At 33.1% G+C, this 11,341-nt stretch overlaps 1 protein-coding gene across 2 annotated transcripts; it reads right to left on the bottom strand.

Moving 5' to 3' along the window:
- Positions 1–336: 336 nt before the first annotated feature.
- Positions 337–7,770, bottom strand: LOC100253025 (uracil-DNA glycosylase, mitochondrial). Of its 2 annotated transcripts, XR_786528.3 has the most exons (8): positions 7,419–7,770; positions 7,114–7,337; positions 6,183–6,341; positions 3,934–3,964; positions 2,773–2,908; positions 2,056–2,139; positions 936–1,076; positions 337–629 (listed from the first exon to the last, which is right to left on the bottom strand). XR_786528.3 is itself a non-coding variant. In XM_002271842.5 (7 exons), the coding sequence occupies exons 1-7, from the start codon at positions 7,702–7,704 to the stop codon at positions 1,010–1,012; spliced, it is 987 nt and encodes a 328-aa protein (XP_002271878.2). In that variant the 5' UTR covers positions 7,705–7,770; the 3' UTR covers positions 762–1,009. The 2 variants fall into 2 exon arrangements, 1 of the variants encoding a protein (XP_002271878.2); XM_002271842.5 differs by lacking the exon at positions 337–629 and having other exon boundaries at positions 762–1,076.
- Between the last annotated feature and the right edge of the window lie 3,571 nt (positions 7,771–11,341).

Below are 11,341 nucleotides of genomic sequence, written 5' to 3'. Positions count from 1 at the left end.
TAAGGGAAAGACAATATAAAGAAAAAATAAAAAATAAAAAATAAATTAAAAATCAATATATCATTTTTACTTACTACTTCAAACTCATTTTATTTATTCTAACTTATCCATATAAAAATTAAATAATTTAAAAATGGATAAGTTTCTAATTAATTTTAATTATATTTGATTTTTTTTTTATATTTTTCATAAGACAACTAAATACATGAAAACTATTTTTTTTTTACATTTTTTTTTATTTTTTTGGTATTTTCCAACAACCAAACCTAACTTTAAAATATTTTCATGGAAAAAAATGCTTTTAGGTTAAGGGGAAAAAAAAGAGAAAGAAAATGGTTTCACACATTCCAATAATTGTAATTGGAACCTTTGAAGGAAAATGATGAATTCACGTGACTGAGACCAAGATACACGTCCTTCTCAACCGTCACGTCATCATATGATACAAAGAAATGAAACCAAACCAAGACACAATAACAGGAATGAGAATGAATTCTCCATGAAATCTGAAGACGTGCACATAACATTTATCTGATTGATAGCACCTTTTCGATAGTGATCAAACTATACCTTTCAGTATTGTAGTAGGAGGTTAATAATAAAAAGCCTCCACGCAGAAGCTTTATAAACTGCACATTTGAGAAGGAAGCAAAAACCATCACACAATTTGAGTCAAAAAAGAACCCCAAAATGGCAAGTAATTTGGAAATCAGCCTGGCATCCAGTCACCAGATGCGGTAAGCCCAGGATCAAAAAATAAATAGTAAGAAAAGGCAGACATTGATATTAGTATCTTTCACTTAAAAATGAGCCTGGAGTAAGCAGACGAGATAACAAAACAGGTGGATAATTAGTATGCATTGTTAGTCAGCTTCAAACCATTCATAGTAACCCAAATATCACATACAAAAATAACCCTCACAACTTTGTCTTACCACAACCAAAAGTGCTTCACAGAGGGCTGCTTTGATTGCCCACCACCAACAAAATGACTTCCACAAAGCGGGACTCAAAGTTGCCAATCAATGGGGGGTACTCCCTTTTGCTCCAGAATCTTGTTTGTGCGAGAAAAATGCCTGTCCAGAAAATCATTTAGTTTCTTGCTCTTGCAAATAAAACAAGCTTTTGTTGTATTATATATCAACGAGGACTACAAATGGTATATTCATGCTTGGTGTTAGTAAACCAAACTTCATATTCACTAATGATGTAGAGGGTTTGGCATTCTACTGTGGACCGTATTTATTATATCTTCAATGATACCAAACAGGGTACCTAAATGGCATTTCAGTCCACATTTCCTACCATTTTTCATAATTGACATATTCTAGCTCCCTTGCTATTAATTTGCATAAAATTAAACCCTTCGACGATCATGAAAATTTGTGCATTTCTCACTTGACCTACCCGCTCCTCCTTCCCAGACACGTAAGCAAACCACACTGAAAAACAAGTTCACACATGTCGATGACTCGAACAATTGGAAAAGGTATTTGACTTGATAGCATCCACAACCTACTGCATCATCATCAGTGACATAAGAGTGTCCTCCATACAGAAAAATGAAGAGGCAGTCGGTTCTTTTCATTTGTAAACAGAATTTTCCTCTTTTCTCGGTATAGACTTCTAAACCAAGCTAAAAATTTTAGCCATAGAGTTTCCCCTTTTTTTTATCCTTTTTCTAAAAAGACATTGATATAGATCCCCTAGCACTCATCTATATCAAACCGAAAAAATCATCAGGTCCAAAGAAAAGATATCCAAGCTTTCTAAACATACTCGAGGTGAGCAGAGTTGTTCGAACTAGAACATACAATAATAGTTAATTCAGATCAGCAGCAGTATTCTGGTGTGAGATTGACATTAAACCAGGATGTAAAGATGGGCTTCCATTATTACCTACTCAACTGAATACTAAATTATAACGGTGGAGGGAGAGAGAGATAGAACAATACAAGTAAGGTTAGCGGATTCCAATGATTTCCAAACTTGGTCTTCCCTTTGAGTGCATAAACAGTGCAAAATATGAATCATGTTCAGCGTAAGGTAAATTACCTGCATCCAAAGAAACCTCTGTTTGCGGATAAACCAGAAGGATGTGCAGCTTTGAGTATGTGGTGCTTCGTGTCATCAATCAACCTGTAAATCTTTGTTATAAGCATAAGTGACAAAAATATGAAATAATTATAAAAATTCCAAGAAACTTCAGCATTTGGCTGAGACAGAACCAAAAAGAAAATTATTCATAAACTTTAATGGTTATAGGTGATACATGAATCACTCAAGCAAGAAGCTTCATATGGGATGTCCTAAAAATGGCACAGAACCTCTAGTCAGCAAGAGAGAAAAAAAAAAGAATCTTCAGGCATAAAGAGGTATCCGTCCGTGCGGGTGGGTGAGGAAGAGAGAGAGAGAGAGAGAGAGAGAGAGATCATTTTTTTTCTTTTTCTCTCTCTCTCTCTCTCTCTTTTTTTTTTTTTCCTTTTTTTATTGAGAATGACTAGGCACATGTTTGCTCAGAGAATTCAGATTTTAGGCAGGAACTAAGCTCACTACAGGAAGTATCTGGATTTCTCTTCCAGGGGGGAATGAGAGAACTTAGATTCTACGCAAAACAAAGCTTGCTACAGGGAGCACCTCAGTTTCTCTCGAGCAGAGAGAGAGAAAGCGAGAGAGAGAGAGAGAGATTTCTCCTTTTTGGGAGTGACTAGACGCATGTTTCGATCAGAAATTCAAATTCTATACAAAAACTAAGCTTACTAAATGAAGTACCTGGATTTCTCTTGAGCAGAGTTTCCCCATAGAAGGAAAACAACTCCTCTTTGCTTTTGTGAAATTGTTCTAATGACAGAATCAGTAAATTGCTCCCATCCTTTCTTTGCATGAGAATTAGCTTGATGACTCCTAACTGAAGAGACAAAAATATATATATATATAGGATTACAAGAAAAGAAAATTTAAAAGACAAAAAATAATATCACTACCCTAATCCAAAGCAAGAATAAATCTATCCACGATTTCCCATATATGATCCTAAAAAATCATGTTTTCAGCTTCCTACTGATGGAACATTTGGTAAAGACAAGAAGCAAATACAGTTGCAAGTCTTGTGACAACAAATTGGAAGCCTACCCTTGATTTTAAAACTGTAAGAAGCACATATAGTGGTTCTTTTGTCAGTGAACAATGGTAACACTGCTAGTTTAGCCTATCTTATCTACTTCATCTTTTATTTCTTAGTTTAGAAGCTCATAATTCTTTTTCTTTGTGTTACAAGTCTCTTTGAGGCTATAAGCCTAAAAGTTTCAGCTGGATATGCATTGTCATTGTGGCCTAACTTTTAGGTTAGTTTAACATGGTACCAGCGCCCTACTTTAAGGGTAAGGTTTCAGCGAGAGCCTTACCACTTGCTCATTCCACTATTTATTGAACCCATGAACAAACAAGGGGTGGAAGCATGTGAGGTGGAGCATTGAGGTGATAACCTTAAATGTTTCAGCTTAATTAACATTGTTGGTCCATTATAGTTTAAGCAATTCTTTTTCATCAGAAATAAATTAAGCTTTTAGGTTCAATTGGTTGTTTAACAAGTCCCATTCTGTTTGCAGGATAAGCAGCTTGATAAAAAGGAGCCCATTAGGAAACTTTCTATTTGGAATGTAGGTGTGCTAAAAGGTCATCATTCATCTCTTATCATGCATTGCTTCAAATATCAATAACAATAAAACCATAGGAACAATCAGCTTTTTATGAAAACATTGCACCATTTCCAAACCATTGGGCAATTTACATTCTTTTTCTTTTTTTTTTTCTTTTTTTTCTTTTCTTTTTATGGGTTGAATTTACATTCTAAAATTATTTACAAGGAAAATTTAGAAAAAATCATTCATAGGATGCTAATGCAATTCATGATAGGTTGAATGAAACTCTTACCAGTAAGAACAGCGTTGAGCAACAGAACACCCTACAAATAATAGTGATTCATGTCAGATGATATTTTTGGAAGATGCCAATGCTTCATGATTCTATGTAGGAAAGACACTGTAAGATATTTTTAACCTGACACAAAAAATGCTATAAAATTGCTTTAGCATATAAGATATGCATTGCAGTTATACAATGTCTCACAAAGAAAGAGAGCGAGAGAGAGAGAGAGAGAGAGAGCAAAAGAGAATTGTAGATGCTTTATATTTAACACAGGATCCCAACACTTGAATAAGACTTTCCAAGGGCAGCCAAATAGACTAGTGCACACATCATGTGAATAACAGGATACAAGTATTGTCTTTACAATGCTTTCATACTTAATAGCATCTATTAACTTCCAGTTCAATGCCCTTTTGAGCCACATGATTCTACATGGATTTGAATGCTTCTTTATCTTCAGAATTAAACCTCAAATTCAAATTTAAGCCATCGTTGTAAAATGATGTTTGAGCAGCAGTAATGTGATAACAAGAAAAAGAAATTGGTGTTTATTTTGAAATATTTTTTGTATTGAGATGTTATTCACTTAGTAGATGTAGCAAGTAATTAGGTCCTCAAATTAATTGCTTTTAGCGTGTTTTAACAAGTAGATACCATAGCATTACTATAGAATATTACCATAGGAATGCATAGTGAATCTCTATACCAGTAGTGTTCACACTGCTATAGCAATAAATTGTTAGGGTTTAATTTATAATTCTATTTTATTATGTTTCTATCTGCCCAGCAAGTATTTTTAGAGTCTACAGAAAAGGACCATTATATTAAAACAAATGGAGTATTTGTATGGGAAAAAAAAAAAAGGTGTGATTTTCTTCTGAATCAAGAACCAAAGGGCATGTATGGCATTTGGGCATCTAAACTGGGGAATGGCATTTCATTCTGAGAAATGAGATTATTGTATTTGATATAAAGACAAGACCAAATATTTTAATTTCTTGCAAATGAGATCCAGATAAGGAGGAAACACACTTCTCACATCCACATAGCCGTCAAACCTTTGTTGCCACTCATAGGGTAAAAAAAAGGACAACTGTCTTCTTGCTGTTGACAAAGCAAACAAAATAGAGAGAGAAAGAGCTAGGGCTGCTATAATTGTGTGCACTTGTGTGCAAGCAGGCATGCAGCACAGAGGCGCTGCAAAAGGAGACCCATTTCAACAAGAAGCTTCAAAATTCAACCAGTATCAGCAATGAGACCCTGATTTGGCTTCATTTCTTCCTACATTTTGAGTTTTTGCCCTCATAGTTAAAAAAAATTGGGTTAGATATCCTCATTTATCAAAAAATATATTGACTTCAGATTTCTCTTAGGCTATGTTTGGCTCCTGGAAATTGCTATGAAAAGGGGAAAAAATAGTAAGGAAAATGATTTTCTTATACTTAAATATCATGGAAAAGGCTAAAGACAAGACTAGGGAAAATATTAAAGATTTTCATCTCTATGTTCCTTGAGAAAAGGTAGGAAAAGTTTGAGGAAAGTGTATTCCTCATAATTTATTTTTTTAACTCAAACTTTCCAAGGATACTAAATGAGAGAAATTTTTACTTACCTTTTTCTTTCCTTCTCTTTTTCCTCTTTATTTTCTTTCCCTCAAACTTTCCAAGAACCAAATATATTCATAATGAAGGACGACAAAAACCTCGATGGAAAATGAAACAATTTTCACCAAAGTTGATTAAAAGTCAAGACACATGGATGTATTTTTTCCCTTTGGCCTTTTAGTTTTTCAGGTTGATTGCATGAGCTGTTGGATTGCTAGAGTGAAGTCGGTATTATGTTTCTAATCTATGTCCTAAATGTGTAACATAGAGTAGCTCAAACCACTTGGAAGCCCTCTATCTTACCATCTCTTGTGCAATTTGATTGCCTCTAACCATAGTTCAAGAACAACCCCGTACCACTACATCTTGTACATGTGCATCCCTCTTTTAAACCTTGAAATGGAAACTCATACTTTTTGACAGGATATGTTTTAAATTTTTCTGACTGTTATATCCGATTACTGATCAGCACAACATATTAAATCAACTTCCAAGAATAATTTTAGCTATATATATATAGATGATCATTAATTAGATAAAAACCAAAATAAATCAACAAGAAAAATGAAAAGAGACATGAAACGATTGTTAAAAGATGGGGAGCAAGAAACACATATTCAAAATCAACATTTTCTTCAGATATAATTTTACCTGTACAGCCCATTTCTCCAAATTCCCATGAGATGGAATTGAACAGCCTAAATCTTGCTGTAGTTCCTTAAATATATTTACCAGACTTGAAGGAACTTTCACCCCCTCTGGCACAGAAAATGAAAGGCCCATTGCTTGACCAGGGCCATGATATGGATCCTGAAAAACAAAATACCTAGGTCTAATTCTACATTTTCCTATAAGCAAATAAAGACTGATAAAAGAAACCATAAAAAATTACAACAGTAACAGATATGAAGTTAGATTGATTGCAAAACCAAGTTATGGTTTTAATTCCATCACCAAGCATATTTTTATAAAAGAAAAAGTTTAAATGAAAGGCTGGATGTTAAACAGATTGCTCAGATCATTCAATTAAGTTTCATGGGATTTCAAGAGAAGGGTGGGAAAGTAAACTATCAACGTTCAGTAAGTTAGAACCATCAGAGATACAAATGGATGATACCGGGAAAAAAACAGGAGACAAACTCCAAACCTTTTGCTAGAAAAGTTGACATGGAAGTAATGGTTTGGTTCAGAAATTTGAAAGCAATGAAAAACAAAAGATCTTTTCTTGTGTGCAACAGTGTTGCGATAACGTAAAGCACCTGAAGTTCCTGATTAAATAAATATAATTAATCTAACATTCACCCTTTATTCAGCATGGTTTCCAACATTCACATGCGACAACAGATAATCCCATTCATGGCTACCGACTAAACTGCATACGAACACTTTATTGAGAAGCTTCAACAGACTAGTTGAACAAAGGAGCATTTGAGTAGGTGAAGAATCACAGAATTTTAGTGACTACAGCTCATAATCCCTCATAAAAAAATCTATCAATAAATTATATTCAATCATCAAAAACTAAATCAGTCTAAAAAGTAGGGGTTCACCTCATGTATCATTTCCACACAGACCATATTACCTGTCCAATAATCACAGCCTTGACCCTGTCGAATGGCGTGGAGTTAAGAGCATTGAAGATCAAGTGCTGTGGAGGATAAATGGGCACGCCACTGCCGCACACCTCCCGTTCCAAAAATCTGCAGAGCGTCTTGGCATAGGGCTTCTGAAACTCCCCAGGAAGCGCATCCAACCACGTCTCTTCCAACAAGAGGTCCTCCAATTCCACAAAACCAACCCCTTCAGCTAATGCAATCCAACAACAACAACATCAGAACCATTCACATTGCAAATACCCAGCAAACAGAAACCCTAGAAATGGAGTACCTTTAGATTTGGAGACTTTCTGGGAGCATATGGTGAGATTTCTCTTGGATTTTGCAAGGAATTTGTTGAATTCGATCCGGGATTTTTGGTGGGCGGTGAGGGCGGAGGAGGGAGAGGAAGGAGGGCTTTGGTGGGGGTCTTGGGATTGGGAATGGGAAAGAGAAGAAACAGGGAGGAGTAGGCTTTTGGGGGAGGAGGAGGAGGAGGAGGAGGAGGAGGTGGGGGTGGAGACTTTTAGGCGCTTGGAGGGTTGGAGATAATCCATTAGGGTTTTGGAGGCAGCCATTCTTGCACTATGCTTGTGGGGAGGAAAGGAAATTCCAACGGTTCATGGCGGGAAAGTGAGGATATGAGGTCAACGAACCCGCTCCATGCTGACGTGACATAAAACTATTGGTCATAGAAAAATGTCATAAATGTAATTTAATTTTGGATACAACCATGGTAATGTGCAGTGTGTATTTTTTTAGTTTTATTTATTTATACAAGTTAAATTTTATATGATCTCAATATTTATGCTCTCACATCATATGTTACGATATTATCATCTCTATATCATGTATAATGTTCATGTATTTATGATTTAGATTCTCCCTAGAGTTTTCAAAACTGAACCGATCATTAAACAAAAAAAAAATATTACTAGATTACAGTTTATTGATGAAATTATTAATAATTCAATTATGATTCAACTATTATATCACATAATCAATATATAAAACATAGTGTTCACGCATTTGTGATTTAGGTTTTTTATAGAGTTTCGAAAAGTAAACCGATCATTGAATAAAAAAAGTTACTAGATCACGATTTATTGATGAGATTATTAATGATTCAATTACGATTAAAATGTTATATCACATAATAAATATACATTTTATATGTTATAAAATTAATAAGAATAAGAAGTTGAAAATATACAAAAGTAATTAAAAAAAAACTTAAAGATATTTCATGCTTTTGTTATCTTTAACACTTAAATAGTGTGGAAGATGAAATATAAATATATTAATATTTCTAATATTATTAAATAGTAAAGTATAAAATTTAGATGGAAATCAAATTTTATTTTACATTTCAATAACAATATATTATATCATACCATCATCTTACAAATACTATCTTCTTTCAAAAGTATTATTTTTTTGTTTGTCACATTTCAAATGGACATGGATAAATACTTTATTTCATTTATTAAAATCACAATTCTATAAATACAATTCTCCTCAAATATTTTGGAAACCAAACATAACCTAAAAGATCTAGTAAAGACTCACCACCAACAACTAGTGAGTAAACTAATTATAATGTTAGTCTTGCTAATGTTAATCACATTAGGAGGGTGTTTGTGTTTTTAGCTTTTTGTTCAAAGTAATTTGCTTTTAGATTTTAAGTAGTTTGTTGTTCTACTTTTTCATGACTAATTATAAATTTTTTGTTGAATAAAAAAATTAAAATATCTAGTTTTTTCTAAATAAAAAAAACAACATATTGGTTTTTTTTTACTTTTTAATTCTTAATATAAATAAAATACTATAAAAACAAACAATCTAATACTTGAAACTATTGAATACTATTTAGTTTTAAGTTTTATTTATAATTAAGTAAAAGCCAAACACCACCTAGGTTTGGTCATTTTTCTTGAATTGGAACCAAGAATTGGTAATTGATGCACGAGGGCGATATTCCATATTTTGAATTTCATAGAAACATTTTTTCTAATTATTCATTTGATGAATTTCGAATAAGTTGTATCTAGCTCAAACTAATAAAAATAATCGAGGTTATAGTTGAAGTTGTTAGTAGAAAATTGAAATAATTAGTAGTAATAGACATGAAGAAGTTAAATGAGATTTTACAAGAAGAGAGACGTCATTTGCTACTCAAACCTTAGTAAGAAATTATCGATAGAAAATAAATAGGGACTCAAAACAAGTGCATGTTCGAGCATCATTGATCAACTCTTTATCAATCTTGATTCATTTCATTTAAACATGAACAACAATTTAATACGTCGGATTGACTAAAATATAACAAATATAACAAGTACAGAATAAAAAAATATATTAGTAATAGATTGAACTAACGTTTTAATTGAAATGATACAAATATATTCATATTTTATAGTGCTCTACAAACCACTAAGGGTCTCCAACGGGCCGGGCCGAGCCGAGCCGCCCGGCTCGGAGGAGTAAGGCCCATGGCCCAGTCAACGGGCCGAGCCGGGCCCTTGATATATTTAAGGCCCGTGGGCCCTCAAGCTAGGCGGGCTTGGCGGGTCGGGCTGGGGTAAAAATTAAAATAATTTTTAATTTTGAAGGGAAGGGGATTCAATCCCCTTCCCTTATGGAACCATAAAGGAGCTAGCCACCAACTGAGCTAACTCTCTTTTGTGTAACTATTTTGCATTAGTTATATATATATTAGAAATGTTGTATGATTTTTGAAAAAAAATAAAAGTGAGTTGGCTGTTCAACGGTCATATGACCGTTGAACATGCCACTCATAATTCAATTTCAAATATATGACCGTTGAACGGTCTTGAAATTAAAAAAAAAAATTAAATTAAATCCTAATATTTAAATCCCTATAAATATTAAATACCCTCAATTTTTTTCTATTCTCTCAACTCTTAAGCTCTCTCCCATTTCACAATATTTCCGATTATTGCATTTTGTCTCAAATTATTCAATATTATTGGTGGTGAAAAACAAGCATTGGTGGTTCAAAGAGTTCAAATTTGAAAGAATTTCTGCTTCGGTTCTCCAATTTAGTAACATACTTCACTTTTTTTTATTTTTTATTTTTTATTTATTACATTTTAATTTTACATTTATTATTTTTAGCATAATATTTTATCAATAATTATAATTATGGCAAGTGGTTCTTGTTCTTCATCTAATGCATGTGATAGCAAAAAATTTACTTCAAATATATGGAATTTTTTTGATAGAATAGAAATAAATTTAGAAAATAATAAAAAAAAATAAAAGCAAAATGTAAAATTTGTAACAAACTTCTTAGTGGTGGCTCAAATGCAGGTACAAGTCATTTAAAAAGGCATCATGAAAATTATAAAACTAAAAATAATGTAGATATTAGAAATTATATGCAATTAGATAAAGATGAAAGTGGAAATTTAAAAACATTTTCTTATGATGAATCTTATTATCGTGAAGAAATGATTGGTTATATAATAAGAGCAGAACAACCTTTCAATTTCACTAAATGTATGTCATATTTTTATTTTTATTTTTATGGTTGAAAAGTACAAATGATTGACAAATAAGTAGGTGCCAACCTAGTTGGGATGTATTTATTTTGTAGTAATGTAAACTTTTCCCACATTTTCAAATGTAATGTATACATTCAATGAATAAAATAGTTAACAATGAATATTTTTATTAATGTAACATTTTCTATTTCTTGATTTTTTTTTTTTATATATATATATTTTTTAAAGTGGCGGGCCTATGGGCGAGCCTACGGGCAGGCCGGGCCTAATTTGGGGCCCATGGCCCGGCCCATCCAGAAATGGGCTCAGGCCTGCCGGGCTTGGACCGGGCCGCGGGCTTTTTGGAGACCTTTGCAAACCACACAACCCCACAACTCTTTTTGGTTGCTCTCTTTCTCTCTAAAAGAATCTCATTTTTTTGCCTTTTCTCTTTGCATTCTTTCCAAATCATAATTGTTAGATGTAAATCTAAAGGATCGAAGATAAACCTGATTTAATACAACTCTAAGTCCCTAGCTTTCTTTAGTTTTTCTACTTGAGTGTAGAAATTTGTTGTGCAAGTTTATTGTTGTAAACTGGGTTTTTTATAACTCAAATCTGTGTGGCCTTTTTGTATTCCCCTTTACCAATATTGGTAATATTACTTTTTTTAGGGTTTTATTGTAGAATATAGTTTTTTTAAACAAAT

The sequence above is a fragment of the Vitis vinifera genome, chromosome 1 (genome assembly GCF_030704535.1).
Source record: "Vitis vinifera cultivar Pinot Noir 40024 chromosome 1, ASM3070453v1".
NCBI lineage: Eukaryota > Viridiplantae > Streptophyta > Magnoliopsida > Vitales > Vitaceae > Vitis > Vitis vinifera.
Note: the sequence above shows the minus strand (reverse complement) of the source record. Positions and strands in the feature narration are given on the sequence as shown.

What these genes read in the sequence shown, in the direction of transcription:
- LOC100253025 (XM_002271842.5), bottom strand. Translation starts at nt 7,704, where the DNA reads ATGGCTGCCTCCAAAACCCTAATGGATTATCTCCAACCCTCCAAGCGC. An exon ending in GCTCAACGCTGTTCTTACTG is followed by an intron (nt 2,909 to 3,933) that starts GTAAGAGTTTCA and finishes TTGTCTCTTCAG; the next exon opens with TTAGGAGTCATCAAGCTAAT. An exon ending in AGAGGTTTCTTTGGATGCAG is followed by an intron (nt 1,077 to 2,055) that starts GTAATTTACCTT and finishes TTTTCTGGACAG; the next exon opens with GCATTTTTCTCGCACAAACA.